At 40.0% G+C, this 21,517-nt stretch overlaps 1 protein-coding gene across 1 annotated transcript; it reads right to left on the reverse strand.

Moving 5' to 3' along the window:
- Window positions 1-317: 317 nt before the first annotated feature.
- Window positions 318-21,466, reverse strand: CDNF (cerebral dopamine neurotrophic factor). Its single transcript, XM_043563748.1, has 4 exons — window positions 21,224-21,466; window positions 9,044-9,171; window positions 7,596-7,737; window positions 318-981 (listed from the first exon to the last, which is right to left on the reverse strand). Exons 1-4 carry the CDS (start codon window positions 21,324-21,326, stop codon window positions 803-805), a joined length of 552 nt encoding a protein of 183 aa, XP_043419683.1. The 5' UTR covers window positions 21,327-21,466; the 3' UTR covers window positions 318-802.
- Between the last annotated feature and the right edge of the window lie 51 nt (window positions 21,467-21,517).

The raw sequence follows: 21,517 nt of genomic DNA on the forward strand, positions 1-21,517 counted from the left end.
ACGATTTTACAATTGACAGCTGATAAAGAACCACAGAGCTCTATGTTGCCTGCAGGCCCTTTTCCCAGGCTTTAGCCCTCTGGCAAAAGCTTGGCTAACACGTGGTAGAAAGGAGTAGAAAACACCTTGAGCTTGGTTCAATCAACAGCCTGAGCGTTGATACGGTTTGCTGAAACGTTGGCTATACTTGCTTGGATTCTCCATCTATTTTCTTTCGGTAGGTTTAAATAGGTATTCTTTTGGGAAACCCTCATTTCAAGTAGTGCCTCCTGCCCTCCCACATCTGATACCAAACAGAGCCAGAATGTAGACTGCTGTGCAGTTGAAAATACACAGTTTCCTCTTTAAAACCTTTTGATTATGCCGTGTTATTGCTTAGGGTTGAAGGTGGGAGTTAGGTAAACCAAACATTGTTCTTTTGCCCTAAACCAATATATTTAATTAAAAATTAGTGCACAGAGGGGGGATGTCTGGGCACTGTCTTCCTTCTTGGATTCAACTTCATCCATTTTTCAGTCGTTCGCGTTTCCCAATTTTAAGGAAACGGACGATGACATACATACAATCCTCCCAAACATTATGAGAAAGGCACTTTCAGGTTTTCGCACACTGCAAATGTAAGATGCCACTGACATTACATTTTAATTACAACCCCTGTAAGCAAGTCTTGATTGGTTGTATTAGCAAAACGAAAAGTATGAGACCACCCACAGCGCAGCTCCCGGTTACTCCTAACCCACAAGTCCCTATCCTGGAGAGTCACTGTGTCTCCCATCAAGGGCGCGTCGGCGGCGCCCGAGGGTCAGAGCTCTGATTTGGGGGGCGCCGCTGCATACTTGGGGGCCAGTTCTGTGATCAGATCCACGTAGTCGTTTTTTTCCGCACAGGCTCTGCACTCCTCGCCCCAGCTGCGCAGTATCTGTTTCAGCTCCGCTACTCTCATCTTTGAGAGGTCCACTGATGCCAGGTCCAGCTGCTTTTCTAAACGACAGAAAGGGATGGGGGGTGGGGGTGGGGGGAAGCACAGTTTTTAAAAAACCAAAACAACTGTGAAACACCTAGAAAGGCCAGTGGTGTTACTTATCTTGGTGCCGACTACCCTTTGTTCCAAAGTGGGAAACACTTCCAATTTCTATGGAAACCAAGATCTACCTAAGGAAAATGTGTTATCTACAAAGCTGGTGGCATCATTTGCGTTCTATTAAACTTGCTCTCCAGGAAATTATAACTTTCTCCAAGACAGAGGCGTGGCTAGCTTTGCAGTATTTGCGACCACTCCATGGCTTCTCAAGATCATAATTACTAAAACCACTGTGCTGCCTCCTAATTGTTCTTCCCAGGAAAAAAGAAGGGGATTGATAAACTGCAATGCCTTGGGGTGGCCTTGAGTGTGGCCGATCGAAAGCCCTCCGTCGTAATTAACTAGAAAGTGACGGTTCACTTTCTGTACGAAGATATGTCTGCATTAAAACAGACGGGCACACCTATTACAAAGCACTGTCAAGAGTTTTTAATTTTTTTTTTCTTTTCAACGTTTATTTATTTTTGGGACAGAGAGAGACAGAGCATGAACAGGGGAGGGGAAGAGAGAGAGAGAGACACAGAATCGGAAACAGGCTCCAGGCTCTGAGCCATCAGCCCAGAGCCTGACGCGGGGCTCGAACTCATGGACTGCGAGATCGTGACCTGGCTGAAGTCGGACGCTTAACCGACTGCGCCACCCAGGCGCCCCAAGAGTTTTTAAAGACGAATGCAAAGAAACCAAAACATGTGAATAAAATTAAGAACATTCTCATTGATCTTTAATTGTTTCGGTTCTCTGCTTGAACTCACCTGGTCCTCTGCCTCTACTGGGATTATAAAATCATCACAGCATTCCTTTCCGGTCCTTTGGGATATACCCACTTCTCCCATGCTAGTGCCTTAGTGCCGGCCAATCTGGTTCCTTACCTTCTTGCTATCGACTCTTGTTAACAACTAACTCCTGGAGAAAGACTACTGTTTTCATTTACAGACTATCTGCAGAGAATGTCAAGAACTCAACTACTTCTCTATTGCCAAACTCAAAAAGAAAAAGAAAAAAAAAATAAGCTCATCTATGACATACTCATAATTTCCCCATCAGAAAGAGGAAACTCTTTCCTTCCAGCGGCAAATCCCCTTCCCCCTGCCCCATGACAGGCATGTGCTTGAACATGGATACAACATTTAAGCTTGCTTATTAAACAATTGGTAGCAGCACAGGAGTTTTACAGCTTGACTTCTCTTGAGTAGCCCTTTCCTTTTTCCCTGCATAATAAACACAGCATTTAAAAGCCTTTTAACAACCTAACATAGTGGTCAAGTGATTTATCAAAAATTTCCAGTAAGTGTGCTCAAGTGTAAAAGTGGGACTTTATACTTAGGAATTAATTTAACCAAGGAGGTGAAAGATCTACACACTGAAAACTACAGTACTTCGATGAAACAAATTAAAGAGGACACAAATGGAAAGACATCCCATGTTCATGGATCAGAAGATTAATATTGTTACAATGCCCATCCTACCCCAAGCCATCTACAGATTTAATGCAATCCCTGTCAAAATTCCACTGGCATTTTTCACAAAAAGAAAGAAAGAAAGAAAGAAAGAAAGAAAGAAAGAAAGAAAGAAAGAAAGAAAGAAAGAAAGAAACTCAATTTGTACGGAGACACTAAAGACCTAGGTTAGCCAATGCAATCCTCAGAAAGAACAAAGCTAGAAGCATGACACTTCCTGATTCCAAACCATACTACAAAGCTATAATAAAGCAGGGTGGTACCGGCATAAAAGCAGACACATACACATACCAGTGGAGTAGTATTGATGAGAGAGCATAAGGCAAGCTGAGGGCTGGGCACTACCTAACAATACCCCCTCCCCCCAGGTGGGATATGCGTGATATTCCTAAGGCACTCATGGCTGCCCAAGAACAAAGGCGACAAAAAAAAAAAGCCAGTGGTTAACTGATAAAGTTCACAGCAATGCGACACAGGACAGGAGTCTCCATCAGTTTATAGATGTCTTAGTAAATTAGAAGAAAAAGGTAATCTTATCAATAGCTTAGCCTCCAGAAACCCATAGACTGACTCAGTTTCCTGGAGCATTAACATCACCCTCCCCTCCGCAGTGATATGGGGAACAAAGAAGAAGAAGAAAATATAAATGACATTAAATTTCTTTATAACCTGCAGCCCATTGACAAATACTTGAAGCAAATACAGAGTAGAACATTTCTCCAGGAACTCCCTGCTGTCTTAATGTTAATGCCTTACTAGAGGGAAAATAACCTTAGCTTGACAATAGCAAAGCCTCAGGTATCTTAGGAGTCCTCTTTAGCATATCAACGTCTTTCTGGAGGCCTCCCTTTTGACTTTACCTCCCCCATCTTCATAGTATATAACCAGTCACTCTTCACAACCCCAGTGCAGCTCTATCTGCCCACAGGTCCTGTCCCCATGCTTTAATAAAATCACCTTTTTGCACCAAAGATGTCTCAAGAATTCTTTCTGGGCCATTGGCTCCTGATCCCCACCATCACTCCAAAATCCCATCCGTATCAAAAGCCCAGAAATAAGCCCTTGCATATACGGTCAACTAAGATTTGACAAAGGAGCCAAGAATATGCAATGGGAAAAGAAGAGTCTCTTCGATAAATGGTGTTTGGAAAACTGGATAACCACATGAAGAAAAATGAAACTGGACCCTTGGCTTTCACCCCTCATGAATATTAACTTGAAATGGATTGAAGAATTAAACATCAGATCTGAAACTATAAAAATCCTGGAAGAAAACCTAGGGAAAGTCTCCTTGATATTGGTCTTGGCAGCGATTTTTTGGATATGACACCAAAGCACAACAACAAAAGCAAAAATCAGTAAGTGGGACCATATCAAACTAAAAAGTTTCTGCACAGCCAAGAAGCCATCAACAAAATAAATAGCAAGTTACGGAATGAGAGAAAATATTTGAAAATTATATATGTGATAAGGGGTGACTATCCAAAATATATAAAGAACTCATACAACTCTACAGCAAAAAAAATTTAAACAATCTGATCAAAAAAATTGGCAGAGGAACTGAATAGACATGGACAGTTTTCCCAAAGAAGACATACAAATGGCCAACAGGTACGTGATAAGGTGCTCAACGTCACAAATCATAAGGGACATACAGAACAACACTACAATGAGATTTCACCTCACACCTGTTAAAATGGCTGTCATCAAAAACCTAAGAGACAGCAAGTATTGGAAATGATTTGGAAAAAAATCACCGTTGGTGGTAGTGTAAGTTAGTACAGTCACTATGGAAAATGGTACGGTGGTTCCTTTAAAAATTAAAAGTAGAACTACCAAGTGATTCAGCAATCCCACTTCTAGGTATATATCAAAAGGAAATGAAAACAAGATATGAAAGAGAGATCTGCATTCTCATGTTCGTTGCAGCATTTTTCAGAGTAGCGAAGATATGGAAACAAACTAAGTGTCAATAGATGAATGGATAAAGAAGATGTGCTCTGTGTCTGTGTTTGATACAAACGTATATACATACAATGAAGTGTTATTCAGCCATGAGAAAAGAAATGCTGCTACTTGCAACAATATGAATGAACTTTGAGGACATTATGCTAGGTGAAATAAGACAGAGAAAGACAAATACTCTGTGGTATCACTTATACACAGAATGTCAAAAAGCCAGACTAGCAGAAACAGAGAGTAGAATGGTGGTTACCAGGGGCTGGGGGGTGGAGAAATTGGCCGAAGAGGCTGGCCAAAGGGTACAGACTCTGCGGATCTAAAATGTACATCGTGGTAATTATGTTAATAACATTGTATTATACACTTGAAAGTTACTAAGAGAGTGCATCTTAAATGTTCTCATTACATGGGGTGCCTGGGTGGCGCAGTCAGTTAAGCGTCCGACTTCAGCCAGGTCACGATCTCGCGGTCCGTGAGTTCGAGCCCGGCGTCAGGCTCTGGGCTGATGGCTCGGAGCCTGTTAACGGTTCTGTGTCTCCCTCTCTCTCTCTGCCCCTCCCCCATTCACGCTCTGTCTCTCTCTGTCCCCAAAATAAATAAAAACATTGAAAAAAAATTTTTTAAATAAAAAAAATAAATAAAATGTTCTCATTACAAAAAAGGTATGGTTATCGTAAGGCATGATGGAGGTGTTAGCTAACACAGTGGTGATACTGCAATATATAAGTGTTTCAAATCAACATAGTATATGCCTTAAACTTACACAATGTTTATGTCAATTAAGTCTCAATAAATGTGGAAAAAATAAATAAAAATAAAATAATAGGGGCGCCTGGGTGGCGCAGTCGGTTAAGCGTCCGACTTCAACTCAGGTCACAATCTCGCGGTCCGTGAGTTCGAGCCCCGCGTCAGGCTCTGGACTGATGGCTCAGAGCCTGGAGCCTGTTTCCGATTCTGTGTCTCCCTCTCTCTCTGCCCCTCGCCCGTTCATGCTCTGTCTCTCTCTGTCCCAAAAATAAAAATAAACGTTGAAAAAAAAAATTAAAAAAAAATAATAAAAAAAATAATAATAAAAGCTGACATTTTCAAACTTTTTTTTTATTTGGAGGGTCAGCTACACTCTGTGCTCCCGAGAACGCTTATATTTTTATAGTGATCCCCATTCTTAAAAAAAAAAAAAAAAAAAAGAGAGAGAGAGAGAGAGAGAGCTAGCAAAAACCTTCTTTCGGGTTAAAAACCAAATGACACCTTTCTAATTGAAAACATAATCCACTCTACATTTACCTTGTTTGTTAATTTCATGGCTGACTTAACAAAATACCTTTAAACATAGAAGCTTTGATAGCTCAAATTATTAATATCCCACAATTCAAAGACCCTGTTCAATCTCAACTTTCCTGCCAACAATAAGCTGGGAAAGAGAATTTAGAACTAGTAGTCCAGTCAAAATAGATGATTGAAAAAATAAATAAATGACTGAGGGGGAGAAAAAACTTTCTTGCTAGTGTCAGTAGTATCTTTGAGTTTTTCTAGAGAACTTGGCTTCTGGCATTAATTTTAAAACAGGAAAAACTCTGTAACCCTAAAACAGTAAGGAAAATGTTGATACCAAAATTAAAGCTAGTTTATGGCTCCCCAAGGGCCTCTAGTGGCCATCACTGCCAAAACATTAGTAAGTATGTGTTTCTTCTCAATAATATCTGATTGATTTTTCTATTATTCAAGGAGCCAAGTAGGATCCCTTGAATATAGCAGACATTGTTTAAAATACATCTGGCAAATGAAAGAATCAGCATAGTTTGTCCCTTCTGTGAATATTGTTTATATGGACTCAATGATTCCTGCCTCTACTTCATTACTTGGAAGCCAATAAAAAAGGATGCCTTCCCCATAATCACTACCTTGGAGATGAGAGCCTGTCCTTGGCAAAAAAAAAATTGAGAAATAGGTTGCCTTTGGTATCTTCCGACCTTAAACCTAGTTAAAGCCAGCTATGTTGCTATGGTGCATAGGCATATTACACAGCTATCTTGGAAAATAAGACTAAGGTAATTCAGAGTTGAATGCTAATTACTTAGGTAGTTTACAATACTACAGTGGATATGCAACATAAAAAAAATGACTTACGCAAAAGAAATGAGTCTCGCCTGGTAGAATCTCAGGTGTTAAGGATAGACTAAGGGAGGGATGGCTTTTATCACACCTATTCAGTCTACCCAAAAGGCTGGCCCAGATACAAATCCTCAGTACTGTGTAAGAATAGATCTATATCTGTGGAATTCATAAGGCCAAGGATGCTGTTTTAAATAGGACATCTTCTTCTGTTCTTCACTGTTTATTTTAGGCACCCTCGATAAGGTTACTTCATCAAGCAAAACCTGACTTGATGTGAATAACCTATTTCCTAAAATGTAAACCCAGCAGAATGGCAGACAAATCTAGGGGAACAAGTCATAGTCATATTTAAAACCGTGAAGTCCAGGGGCGCCTGGGTGGCGCAGTCGGTTAAGCGTCCGACTTCAGCCAGGTCACGATCTCGCGGTCCGTGAGTTCGAGCCCCTCATCAGGCTCTGGGCTGATGGCTCAGAGCCTGGAGCCTGTTTCTGATTCTGTGTCTCCCTCTCTCTCTGCCCCTCCCCCATTCATGCTCTGTCTCTCTGTCCCAAAAATAAATAAAAAATAAACGTTGAAAAAAAAATTAAAAAAAAAAAAACCGCAAAGCCCTGACATCACCTTGGAATCGATGCAACGTTTTGCCTTAATAGCTTACCAAGAGCTAAATCACCATGAGTAGCTGCTCCCTTACATTTTGAATTTTTCCTTGACAGACATAGTTGGCCTTGCCTTGGTGATGTAAGAGATTAAACGTTGCTATCTGGGTTGGCGGCTCTACCTAGTGCTGATTGCGCTTTACTCCTTTCTGTTCCCCCAAAGGAGCTCGGATGTCGCTTGGCACCATTCAGCAGCCCAGCGACCTACTGGCCAGTGGAGAATGCCTTCTCTTCCCACATTCACGTTTTAGAAACAGGGCCCTCGGTGTAGAGAATTGGCAATGCTCTGGACATAGTGGAAAAATACATTTGACTCCATTATACCATATTTCAGCTCACAGATCTGGCTGTCCATCTTCTTAAGCTTCTCACAAATCTTTGTTGCAGGCATATGCACGCTCATGGGGCGAGCGACCTCACTTAGGATCTTTGTGGCTGCATCTTTCGTCGCTCCCAGATAATAGCACTGACGGAGAACAAAGATAATTTAGTGTCGCCGGGTGACGGAAAAAAGTTAATATAGTTCAGAGAAGTGAGAGAGAGGTTAACCTAGTTTTCATGGCCCAGCTATTAAATTTTAACCCCTGCTGACTAAGACACCAGAAAACAAATGATTCCATCCCCGTGATCATGTTAATTAGAAGTGCCCTGCGATTCACACGATGCTCAAAGACTAATAAGGGCTGACACTTGCTAAGTGTTTTCTCTGTGTCAGGTGCTGCTGCTCTCACTGCTCTCGGGGCTTTAAAGGTCTTAACTTAGTGAATTCTCACAACGATCCTGTGAAGTAAGTACTATAATTATCTCCATTTTACACCCAAGCCAACTGAAGGTCACCCAGCTGGCAAGCAGAAGAGACAGAATGGAAAAATCTACCATTTCGGCTCTAGAGTCCATACCCTTCCCCATCATGCTATGCTGCCTTCCCAGCTGCCCAACTTAAGCACTTTCATTTAAAAATATGAAACTTAATGGTACAAATAAATGCTGAGAGGTTTACAATGTGTCAGTGGTGAACAGTCAATAATGCAGATTTAGCTGACAAATTGAACACGAAAATTCTAGGCGAAATGGATTGGCCTACAATTATCTGTAGTGAAGTGAAACACTATGGTGAAATAAGTCATCTTTGTATACTCAGAAAACACCATTATAAAATAATATAAAGAATTAGTTATGAATGATGTTATAAAAGTGTTTTGATAGGTTTCACTAATAGTCTTTTTTTTTTTTCAATTTTTTAAAGTGTTTTTATTTATTTTTGAAGGAGGGAGAGAGACAGAGCATGAGCAGGGGAGGAACAGAGAGGGAGGGAGACACAGAATCCGAAGCAGGCTCCAGGCTCCAAGCTGGCAGCACAGAGCCTGACACGGGGCTCGAACCCACAAACTGTGAGACCATGACCTGAGCCGAAGTCAGACACCCAACCGACTGAGCCACCCAGGCACCCCGGTAATAGTCTTGATAAGAAAGAGAAAGTCTACCCACTCAACCCAGGACAGAAATTTGTCATTAGGAATTTGTGTGAATTTACTTAAAACGTGGAACTGGTTGCCTATGGTTTATTCAGAAAGCAAAATGAAACCAGATATGTTCTAGATGAAAATACATGAGTACACTTCACTGGAAGATCAATTTCTGCTTGCTATCTACAGTGAACATCCTTGAGGCAAGCATCTAAGCAGGAGACATTAAAACTAAGATGAGAAACGAAGCCATTAACACTTTTCTTCAAGCATAAGGGAAAAATGAAAGGTGAAAATGTACCATACCAGGCGGTTTTCTTTTCCTTTGACATCCAAGCAAAAGCTGACCAATTCCTTTTCTATGGTGTCCAGGGAAAAGTTGACTCCTCTGGCTATCAGGGAGTTATAGAATCGGTTCAGGAATTCTTTACATACTAGAAGAATCAAAGAAATTATGTATTTATGTTTAATATAAATATTATCACACCTATGTGGGTGTCCCACTCATCAAATAAAAAAGTTAAATATGATTCAACACATTATGACAATGGATTCAAATTATAAGTAAGAATGGTTTGGGGCCAGGGGCACCTTGGTGGCTCAGTCAGTTAAGTGTCTGGATTTTGCCTCAGGTCATGATCTCATAGTTCATGGAATCAAGCACCACTCTCAGCACAGAGCCTGCTTGGGATTCTCTCTCGTCCTCTCTCTGCCCCTCCCCTGTTTGTGTTCTCTCTCTCTTTCTCTCAAAATAAATAAATAACCATTAAAAAAAAAAAAAAGAATGGTTTGGGGCCTATAGCTATTAACTTAGTATTGGGCCTTGAATAATACTTATTGAATCAATCAATAAATGAATCAATCTTTGGAATCAAGTTGAACCTAAAATGGGAATTTTCCCTCAAAATTTAACCCTAAAAGAAAATATAGCTTAATGTAGGATATGATGCTTGGGACAGCTTTGTTTAAAGCACAGAGGAAAACCTGAATACATGTCTTATATGAACCCCCTTGGTCGTCTGCATATGTCTGTATGTTCTATCATCATGGACCTACATGAGACTCCAAACTGAACAATCATATTCAATCCCAGCATCCAGAGCCAGCGAAGGGGTGGAGGGAGCTGAGAAGTGGCACAAGCAACAACAACAACCGTACTTAACGTTGTACTTAACAGGTGTTAGCACTGTTTGAATGTATGTTATTAACCCATTCAAGTCTCACAACAAAGTGTGGATATAATTGCATTACTATCCTTATTTTACAGATGAGATAGCTGAGTCAAAGAGTAGTCAGTTAACTTGCCTAATAAGTGCTAGAGAGGGAATGAAATCCCTGCTCATCTGACCTGGGCCCTACACACTTAGCCAGTAGGTACCTCTGCCCTAGGAGGAAGCTGCTTTCCATGTGGCTTTCTCAGATGGGGCAAGTGTCTGGTCCAAGTAGGAAAGAAGAAAATGGAGGCCAGAAGCTTATGCTGGAAAACAGTGGCACTAGATTTAGAAAGAATTCTAGAGAGGGGCACCTGGGTGGCTCAGCCAGTTGAGCATCCAACTTCAACTCAGGTCATGGTTTTGCAGTTTGTGAGTTCAAGCTCCCTGTCAGGCTCTGTGCTAACAAACAGCTCAGAGCCTGGAGCCTGCTTCAGATTCTGTATCTCTCTCTCTCTCCCCCTCCCCTGCTCATTCTCTACCTCTCTCTGTCTCAAAAATAAATAAATGTTAAAAAAGAAAACGTAAAAAAAAAAGAGAGAATTCTAGAGAAACATACTAAGGAAGAGAGGAGAGTGCTAAGGCCCTGGGTGCTCTCTATCCCACTCTTGATTCATGGTATTAACAAAAACCAGGTAATGTGCTCTGTCCCCCATCCCTAATAATCAAGTGTCTGATTATCTAGCAGTCTGGTAAATGAGGCAAGATCTACCGATCACCCTAATATACAAACTAGACACCTATCAAACTAGACACCAATCAAAAACTACTGCATTTGATTAAGTTAGTTTATTTAATAAATATTTATTGAGCATCCTATATACAAAGCACTTTAAGAGCCCCGCTAAAAGATAAAATGCAGGAAGAAGGAGGCAAAATCCAGAAAGGAGAAACACATCACAAGAAGTAATGTGAGAAAAGAGAATGGCAAGTGGGAGAAAAATCTAAATCAAGATTAACTGTGTAAACAATAATAATGAACATGTAGGGGTATAAACATAGGGTAAAATCCAAATGCAGGACAATCCCAACACATAAGATGGAAAATAAAGGAGAATTCATGTGAAACTTCCTAAGATCCTTTACCACCCAGGAAGAGGGTAGAGAAACATTCTTGTTAACTCAGAATAATTTTTAGCCAACTAATCATGTTAACAATGTAAGGGTAATAACTAAAAGTATAAGTAATATAAAGATTACTTTCAGATCAGTATTGGTGCAGGGCATGGGGAAGGATTGTTAAAACATTTATCAGTCCACTAGAAGGCAGGAAAGAGAAAGAAAGAAAGAAAGAAAGAAAGAAAGAAAGAAAGAAAGAAAGAAAGAAAGAAAGAAGAAAGGAAGAAAGAAAGAAGCACAGTAAGTTTTTAAACACTCACAAAATTAAGTAGGAAAAATACATCCAAATATATCGCTGATTACAATAAGTATGAATGTATTAAACTCTCCTTTATAGAACAGAATTTTTCAGAGTAAAACTATTAAAAATTCAATTATATGCTGAATATAAGAGTCACGTAAAAAGTATGAGGCTACAGCAGAGTTTGAAAAAACAAAAAACAACAAAATTGAAGAAACTTTAAAAATAAAAAGATATGCCTGAAAAAGGCTAACCAAAATCTACTTTAGCTCTCTGTAAAGCACTTTTTGAGAATACCAACAGTCACTACTAATCAGAAAATGAAGCACTTACCAGAAATACCAAAAAAAAAAAAAAAGTTCTAAACTAATGGACAGCCAATAACATAGCCTAATAATATAGAAAATCCTTATAGAATTATAAGAAGAAATTGACAAATTCACAATAAAAATAGATGGTTGAACACTCTCTCAGCAATTATTTGATCAAATCGACCAAAAGTTAATAAGACATTAAACATTTGAGCACTATTCACAAATTTGACCTTATAACATATAGAACTAGGGGTGCCTGGGTGGCGCAGTCGGTTAAGCGTCCGACTTCAGCCAGGTCACGATCTTGCGGTCCGTGAGTTCGAGCCCCGCGTGGGGCTCTGGGCTGATGGCTCAGAGCCTGGAGCCTGTTTCTGATTCTGTGTCTCCCTCTCTCTCTGCCCCTCCCCCGTTCATGCTCTGTCTCTCTCTGTCCCAAAAATAAATTTAAAAAAAATAATAATAAAAAATAAAAAAATAAAAATAACATACAGAACTCTTCTCCCCCAAATTAGAGAAATTCTTATTAAGAAAATATGCAATATTCACATTAATTTGCCAGGTAGTAAGCCAAAAAGCAGGTCTCAACAAGTACCAAAAACTCTGTACCAAGCAGGCCACCTTCCCTGAATATAATTAGAAATCAGTAACAAAAATAACATGATACAACTCAGTGTCCATCTTCTTGTATGCCTGGAAATTTTTTAAATACACACTTCTAACTAACCCATGGGTCAAAGAAAAAGTAGTGATAGGAATGTCCAATTTTTAGTACTTAGTTTCAATAAAAATGCTGTATATAAAACTTAAGGACTATAGTTAAGTCAGTACTTCTAAGGAAATTCATAGTATAAAGTATGTATCGTTCAGTAAAAAAAAATGGAAAATTAATGAGTAAGCATTCAACTTAAGTTTTTAAAAGAAAACCAAACCAATAGACTACCTGATGTAGTTAACATGTTCAGAGATGATTTTCAGTTCTATCAGGAAAAAAAAATGTGAAGATAAATTAATGATTGAAATAAAAATTATTCAAAGAAAAATTGAGGCTAGTTTCAATTCAAGGGGAGAAAGATGTTCAAGAAAGATGAAATCCTGGTGCACTAGATAACTCACCTGTGAATGATATTTACATGGGCACAACAATATAAACCCTGAGATTTATTTTTATCCAAAATGGTGATATAAATGTATGCAAAATGGGGGCACTTGGGTGGTTCAGTCGGTTAAGTGTCCAACTCTTAATTTCAGCTCAGGTCATGATCTCATGGTTTGTGGGATTGAGCCCTGAATCAAGCTCCTCACTGACAGCACAGAGCCTCCTTGGGATTCTCTCTCTCTCTCCCTCTGGCCTCTCCCACCCACCATTTCTCTCTCTCTCTCTCTCTCTCTCAAAATAAATAAACATTTAAAAAATGTATATAAAATGGGGGAATGGGTGTGCAGGAGACAGACGTGGGTGGGTATAATAGATCTAAAACTTCATTTTCCATAGGTAACTAAAACTGCAAACCTGAAAAAGAACACTTTGAGCAGTTTAGTTAGATTAATAAAGATATGTGTCAGGGACATCTGGGTGGCTCAATCTGTTAAGCATCCGACTCTTGGTCTCAGCTCAGGTCATGATCTCACAGTTTGTGAGTTCGAGCCCCATGTCAGGACAGAGCCTGCTTGGGATTCTCTTCCTCCCTCTCTTCTGCCCCTCCCCCCCAACTAAATAAATAAACTTTAAAAAATAAAAATAATAAAATTAGAATAGTAATGCAATTTATTATATGATCATCTCAATAGATGTGTATGTGTTTGATTAAATCCAGTTTTGGCTCATGATTAAAGTATGACACATACAGACACATAGCAAACTTAGACCAGAAAAAAACTACATTAAGTTGACAAAGTATGTCCACAAAAACTCTACAGCAAGTGTCCTACTTAGCAATAAAATGATCCTTTATCAACACTTGTATTCAATATAGAACTGGATGTCTTAGCTCACAGAACAAATGTTTATTTAGAAAGGAAAAAAATTTTATCATTTGCAAATTATATGATTGTCTCTGTAGAAAAACATTCTTAATAAGGAGAACATTATGCAAAATTGCTGAATTTCAGAGTGATAAGAAGACATGATGAGGAAACTGCAAATTTAAATAAGGTATAATTTACAATCATGATAAAAATTCTAGTGTAACCAGGAATAAATTTAATGAAATGTATCAAAGCTTTAGGGGAAAAATTACAAAACTTGATCAAAACTTTAAAGTAGACCTCAGATGAGAAGATAAAGCCTTGTTGTTCATGGATGGAAAGATTCAATATTATGGAGGATAATCATTTTTTAATGTTTATTTATTTGGAGAGAGAGAGAGAGAGAGCACACGCACACCAGCAGGGAAGGGGCGGAGAGAGAGGGAGAGAGAGGGAGAGAGAGAATCCCAAGCTCCATGCTCAGCAAGGAGCCCAATGCAGGGCTCAATCTCACAGCCACAAGATCATGACCTGAGCCGAAATCAAGAATCAGATGCTCCACCAATTGAGCCACCCAGGCGCCCTTAGAGGATAATTATTTTTAAATAAATCTGTACATTTCACGTTATTCCAATCAAAACCCCAATAGGACTTTTATAGATTTGACAACCTGGTCCAAAAATACATACGAAGAAACAAGAGCAAATCAAAGCCAAGAAGTGTTTGAAGAAGAAAAAAAGGGGGGGGACTTGGTGGAGTAGACGTTATCAGATATCAAGATTCATTTCTAGAGCTACAGCACTGAAAACACTGTGGGAATGGCACAGAAACAGACCAAGAGAATTAGTATAGAAACAGATGCACAAAAAGAGTCAGAAACAAATAGACACCTTTAGAGGAGGTTGGTATAGGATGGAAGTGATGCTAAAAATCAATGGATGGAAAAATGGACTAGTCAATAAATGATATTAAGACAACTTACTACAGAAAAAGATAAGACTTAGATCTTTACCTAAAACGACACACGAGCCTGAACCCCAGGTGACTGAATAGAGATTTATATGGGAAGAGCAACACTACAAAACCTCTAGAAGAAAAACCAGGGAAGCATCTTCATGACATTAGCATGGAGAAAGATTTCTTAAAGGTCCCAAAACACAGATCATACATTTGGTGACAGCAAAAGTGAACACTTGTAATGCCAAAAAAATCATAAACAAAAGATAAGACAGGCCACCAGCTGGAGGAAGATATTTACAACTTCTATAACTGACTAAAGATTATTATCTAGAAGACATGAAAAATCCCTATGGTCGTATTCTTAGGTCCAGTCATTACCAATGAGTATAACCTCTATAATCTCAGCTGAAGCGTCCCGTTGTCTGACCATCACCTCCTATCCTCCCAGCTCATGTCCTCTAACACCCAACACCCACCCACACATACAACCCATTGATTTTTCCACCTTGTCACCACGCTTCCTTACGCAGCTTAGGTTCTATGTTCAACAGTGTAATTGCTCCTTTGCACACAAATTCAACTCCCTTGCGTCTCCCTCCCTTGCTGTATGCACCCAGCAAAACCCCAACCCTGGTTCAAACCATCTCTCCACCCAGTTTGTACCTATGCTGGCTGCACGTGGCTGGAGGAAATAACACAGTGGTGCCCACTGGTCTTGCTTTAAATTCATGACCACTAACTTCCAGGGAGCCATCAGAGCTACTCAACAACCCTACTCCATTGACCATTCTCACACTACATCCCACACCCCAAGGGATGATTGCAAAGCTTCTCTCTCCTCAAACCTTGTCTGATACCTCCACTCCACCTCATGATCCTACGTCCTATTTCTCTGAGGGGACAAAAGCAACAGGAGGGAACTCTCCTGCTTCTGCCACCACACCTACCACACCTGCCCTTGCATGTTCTATCTTAATTCTGTGAATGAACTTTGCCAAACCTGCTACTTGCCGAGGAGATCCTATCAACTCCCTGCTCCTGTGTTCTGGCCTCTCCCTCCGGTCTCCTTTCCCATTGGCCCATGACATGCTGTTACTTCTCACATCTTAGAAACAACAAAAAACTCCCCCAACGCCACATCCCCCGTCACCACAAAATACCACCCGATTCCCCCACTTGTCGTTAACAAAAACGCTTAAAGAGTGTTTGTGGTTTCCAAGTCTCTCCTCTCTTCCTCTCCCTGACACTCCCCACACCTAGTTGAAAGTCAGTGAGTTATTAAAGGTTTGTTGTGAACAACAGAGTCCTTGACCTCCCCTTCATACTTGATTATTTCTTTGCTGCTTATTTTGTCCTGCATGACACTTAGAGTCACTTGAAATGTATTTGTGGAGATTATTTGAGACCAAAAATGAAGATGCCTTATGTCCATAAAGGGATTGTGTTCATATTTATCAGGCTTAGGAGCCACTGGCTGGGGAATACTTTAAACTAAATGGATAGCTTGATAATTTTTTGGACCCCTGATGTGAATTTTTTAAATGTTTACTTATTTTTGAAACACAAAGAGAGCGCAAGCAGGGGAGGGGCAGAGAGAGACGGAAACACAGAATCCGAAGCAGGCTCCAGGCTCCAAGCTATCAGCACAGAGCCTGACATGGGGCTCGAAACCCCCAACCGCGAGATCACGAGTTAAGCCGAAGTCGGACGCTTAACCAACTGAACCATCCATGTGAATTTTAGCTGTAAACCCAACGGAGAACATCTTGTGATTATAATCTCTCAGAAATATATTTATTCCTTTCTTCTCTTCTGGTCAGTGTCAAGGAAATTTTCCTTACAGTCTCTGTGGGCAGGGATGGGTTAGATTTATTGTTTGTCTGAGGGAGTAACGCTTTGGGAACCCCAGATTAACAGAGAAGAACATCCCAGTAGACTCCCCCTTTAAAACAAGTCTTGGGCTTTGACTTCTGTCCTCCTCATACCAAAGATTAGCTTTACTTTGGCCAGTGTCATCCAGGCAGAATGACCATCAACTCCGTTTACCATTCAGGATTGCTTCTTCCCCTTTAATTTTGCCCTAGCAAGTCTTTTCATCTTGTCAGCTCTTGGTTCCTTTATTATATTTTTATATTTTCTCCTGCATTGTTAGAATTTCTTGGCCAGAGGATTGCTATAATCTGACCCACTGAATTCCCAACATTCTAACCAGATTCTTTAAAAATATAAGTCAAATTATGCTACTGCATCCACTCAAAACCTTTCTATGGTTTTCCATATCACTCAGAGTCTAATCCAGTCTTTAGATTGTCCCGCAGGCCCTGATGACCCGACTTTCTACTGCTTCTCACCCCTCAGCTTCTGTCACCTCTCCCACTGACGCCATATTGCTCTGTCCTCAGTGAAGCACTTAATTGGATGTGAGGCATGTATTTTTTGGGTGAATAAAAGAGCTCCTGCATATCTGTAAGAAAAACACAGTCCAGTAGGGAAAAGTTAAGTTGGAAATGCATATAACTTATCACCCAGCAATTCTTGTTCTATGACCTAGAGAAATCATCACATATGTGCTCAGGGAGACATGTATAAGAATATTCAGAGCACCGTTGCTTAAAATTATGTAAAAGTGGGAAGAACCTAACAGAACCTCAGAGAGAGAATAGTTACACAAACTGTATTTCACTCAAAAAGTGGAATTCTAGAGACAAGTTAAAAAGAATGAACCACATCTATAGTTATTAATGTACATAACTGCCCCAAAATAATGTTGAGTGAAAAAAGTTGCAGATAAGTATGTACAATGTACAATCATATACATGTAAGATCACAAAAAATTACACAGATTATTTGTGGATACATACATTTATAGTAAAAGCTCTTTAAAAATGGTAAAGAAAGTCACATTAAGTTCAGAACAGACATTTCTCCTGGAAAGGATGGAAAGAAAACGGTAGCTAAAGCCATTGTATTTTATTTTTTTAAAGACAGAGAATGGTAGCAAATGTAGCGAAATATTAACATTTAATCAATCTAGATACTAAGTATATGTTATATAAAATGTTTTCTGTATGTTTGAAATATTTCTGAATTTATGTTAAAAACTCACCACAATATCTTTGACTCTCACAAAAATCCCCAACATGCTCAATACAATATCTGGTAATATCGGGACACCTGTGTGGCTCAGTCGATTAAGCGTCCCACTTCGGCTCAGGTCGTGATCTCACAGTTCATGAGTTCGAACCCTGCGTCAGGCTCTGTGCTGACAGCTCGGAGCCTGGAGCCTGCTTCAAATTCTGTGTTTCCCTCTCTGGCTGCTTCTCCCCCGTTCATGCTCTGTCTCTCTCTCTCTCAAAAATAAATAAACATTAAAAAAATTTTTAATTATTAAAAACATTTGGTAGTATTAATGAAATTGAATTTAGAATTTTAAAGTGTCATCACAGATCAATTAAGCAATTATCAGTCAGGGCCCAAAAGGAAAAAACAGTATTTTAAAAATAGCATAATGCCACCTGCAGGAAAAGAGCTACAATTTTTTCAGAAAGATAATGATAAATGTTTAGAGTCAGTTTAGTGGAATAATTAAACTACCAGTGGGCTAGAAACATTATTTTCAACAGTTCCATCCACACCTTCTAAAACTGAAGTCAATCCCACATTATTTGCTTGATTTGGGAGGGGAAAAAATTAAAAAGACACCAGATTAGTCTTGGTGCAAGGCTAAGGGGGAATTACTATCTACAAACATAACACATGTTATGAGGAGTTAAGAGTTTTAAGAATAGCCAGAACTTCCTAAATAATTTGTATACAACTTCATTGTTCCAATTTTATTTGTAAAATTTCCTTAAATAATTTAGTTCCCAACACCACACCAGAAAGGAGTATAGGTAGTAATTCAGTGCATGGGGCTCGGAAGCCAGACCCGCTGGGTCCAAATCCTGGCTTTACTAATTACTAGCTGTGTGACTTTGGGTCTTTCACTGTTGGGTCATCAGTCTTTTTTCTCTGGCTGTGTTTGAGATTTTCTCTTTTTTTCCTTCTTTCTCTCCCAATGATTCATTTGGAGACAATTTCTTCAATCTTCTTACAAATTCTTTTATCAGCTATATTTCATCTGCTGTTAATCCCTTCAATTTCTATTTGTAGATGTTTAATCTGGTATTTTTCCAAATATGGGTGGACATTTTAAATAGTCTTTTACCCTTTATTCATATGTTCAGTCCCTTCCTTTCTTTCTTTAAACATCATAAATGTATTTTCTATTCTGTGCCTGATAATTCCAGTACCTGAAGCCTTTCCACTAATCTCTGCATTGTGTCTCCCACTAGTCTCCACTTTTCTGAATGTGAACTTCATTTTTTAGACTTTGACTCTCAGAATTATTTGCAGACTGGGCTAAAGGTGGATTCCTACAGGTAAGAGCAACATCTGCCGATGCCTGCTTAACACCCCTTTAAAGTAAAATTTCAGTTTGAGATGCTTCAGACTACTCAGGTTGTGTGCATTTGGGCCTCCATGCATTTGCAGGCTACGCTGTGATTATGAGTTATCTGGACACATTTTTGTTTTCCCTTTTGGTACAAAGTCCAAGAACCACAAGTCCTTTTAGTCTCTAATGATGGGGGTAGAGTTGTGGCTATTTCCAGGTCACCTTTTGAAATGAAGGTCTAACTCTTTGGGGTTCCAAATGAATTGGGGGAGAACCTACTGTTACATTCCTACCTTGGGAAGGTCCTGAGCTTTGTTTTCATTCTCTTTATTTTACCAAAGCCATGAAAACCTAAATTAAGATTGTCTAGGTAACAAATGCCCTCATGGCAAAAGCCATCTTTCTGCTCCTTTTCCTTCTTTTAGTTTCCACTTCCACCTTGGCTTTGGCCTCGGGGTAAGCCTTACTAAGGTACACTTAAAAAATATTTTTACATTTTTATTTTATCCAGTGTTTTCAGCTAGAGGAACAGTCATGTTCTCTTTTAGAGCTTGAAGTCCTACTTGTTCTTAATGCTGTTAATAGGAACAGAACATTAAATATAACAGCCTCTCATTCATGTTTTTAACAAATATTCATTGAGCAATTATTAAGTACCAGACGGTGGTCTAGGCTGTTGAAAAACAAAGTCCTTACCCTCAAGGATTACATTCTGGGGGAATAAATAAAAGTATCTTGTGGCTGTGAAGAAAAAGAAACATGGTAATGAGGATAGAGGGTGACAAAATCATACTGTTATCCTAAATGGGATGGCCAAAGCAAACCTCTTAGATAAACTATTTGAGCAGAGACCTTAGTTAAGAAAGGGAGAGAAAAAATTAGTGTACTGCCTGGGGTAGAACTCTCCAGGCAGGGCAGTGCAAAGGCTTTACTGCAGGAGTGACCTGGGTGGGTCCAAGAACAGTTAGGGCATCAGACTGGTGGAAGCAAACTGAGCAAGAGGGGCAAAGACAGTAGAAAATGAGGTCTAGTCAGACACGCAATAATCACAATATGCTTTAATAAATCCAGGAAAGATGGCATAAGCTTCACATTTAATAAGTCCAGATGCTCTGGCTTATCTGAAATGTTTTCAGGTAGACACTCCAGAAATTAAATTGGTAAGCAATCAAATCAGTTGTTAATGTCTCACAAATTCTGCTTTAAATGTACAGGACACAGTTATAAGAGATCTTTAAGCAAAATTATAACCTAGCTGAACAATTATCTATATCTATACAAAGATTTAAAATAACATCGTGTAGATATTTTAAATTTCTGAAGAGAAGTTTAATTATTGCAGGGCCGACATAAAACTGGACTCCAACCCTTAAGACTTCATTAAGTTACTATACAAACTACGGTCATCCAGTATTCAGTGTATACTGTGACCCTGTAATTTCCTGGTAAGTAGGGATAGAGTTCCAAGGTCATAAACGAGTGAGGAGGATATACACTTATATAAATTATTTCAGTGAATGAAAAATGGAAGTGTTACAGTAGACCAGAAGCAAGGGGCTAGCATAGCTATTATCTTCTTTGATCTTGTTAACCACCCTCTGAAGTAGGTATTAGCGCTCTGATTTTGCAAGGGAGAGGCATGGGGGGCGGGGGGTGCAACCTAGATTCACGTGTTCAGACTGCAAGTGCACAGCTGAGGTTCTGCCAACAGAAAAGGAATCATTGCTGGGTATTCCTCTTAAGGAGTTAATGTACTCCTTTGTAAAGCAACTTTTCTCTGTAAAGCCCTAAACACACGTTAGTTATGTTCTCTGGTTTAAGCCACCTCAACTCAATTACAGACAATTTAGCGTTTTATTTTTCTTTTGGGAATCAGACATTTAAATTTGAAAGACATCTGTGCAGGGAGAAGCCAGTCGCGCCCGTCAGCTGCAGCAGAATCAATGCAGCGTCAGGGTCTTCGGAAGCTAGGGAGTCTGCACAAGATCTAATCCAAATCCAAACCCTCCACCTTTGACCGCAGTTCAATAACCTCAAAACCAGAACGCGGCCTCAAGGTATCACTGGGCCAGGATCGAAGTTTTGCCTAGGCTTGGGAGAAGGCGATGGGAAACCAGGAACTGGGCCTACATTTCCGGAGTTAAATGTTATTTATAGCCCAGGCCGGGAGAAGCCAAAGCCGACAACAGCTGCGCTGCAGCGCGGTGCCACCGCCATGCAAGCAGGTCTCACACCGCTCACCTTCACAGTCGGCCCCGGCCTCCTGGCCCAGCACCGGCCCCAGGTTAGAGACCCAAAGCCCGGCATAAAAGGCCACCATCGCGGCTGGGCCCGCGCACCGCATGCTGAGCCAGCCGCTCCAAACGCCTCGCCACCTCCGTCCACCAACAGCCACGCTGCTGTCGGCCCGGGCTGTTACAGGAAGCAGAAGAGCCCGGCTAGTGGTTGGGAAAAAAATCTGCCCGGAGTTGCTAGGACAAGTGACGCAACTCAATCGGCAGTTTCCATTGGCTTCCAGGAAAGGGCCTAGAAAGA

The sequence above is a fragment of the Prionailurus bengalensis genome, chromosome B4 (assembly GCF_016509475.1).
Source record: "Prionailurus bengalensis isolate Pbe53 chromosome B4, Fcat_Pben_1.1_paternal_pri, whole genome shotgun sequence".
NCBI lineage: Eukaryota > Metazoa > Chordata > Mammalia > Carnivora > Felidae > Prionailurus > Prionailurus bengalensis.

Bases quoted from the DNA above. Each gene is read 5' to 3' on its own strand.
- CDNF (XM_043563748.1), bottom strand. From the start codon at position 21,326: ATGCGGTGCGCGGGCCCAGCCGCGATGGTGGCCTTTTATGCCGGGCTT. The intron at 7,738-9,043 runs GTATGGTACATT...GTTCTCCGTCAG, and splicing joins AAGGAAAAGAAAACCGCCTG to TGCTATTATCTGGGAGCGAC. The intron at 982-7,595 runs GTATAATGGAGT...TCTGTCGTTTAG, and splicing joins GATCTGTGAGCTGAAATATG to AAAAGCAGCTGGACCTGGCA.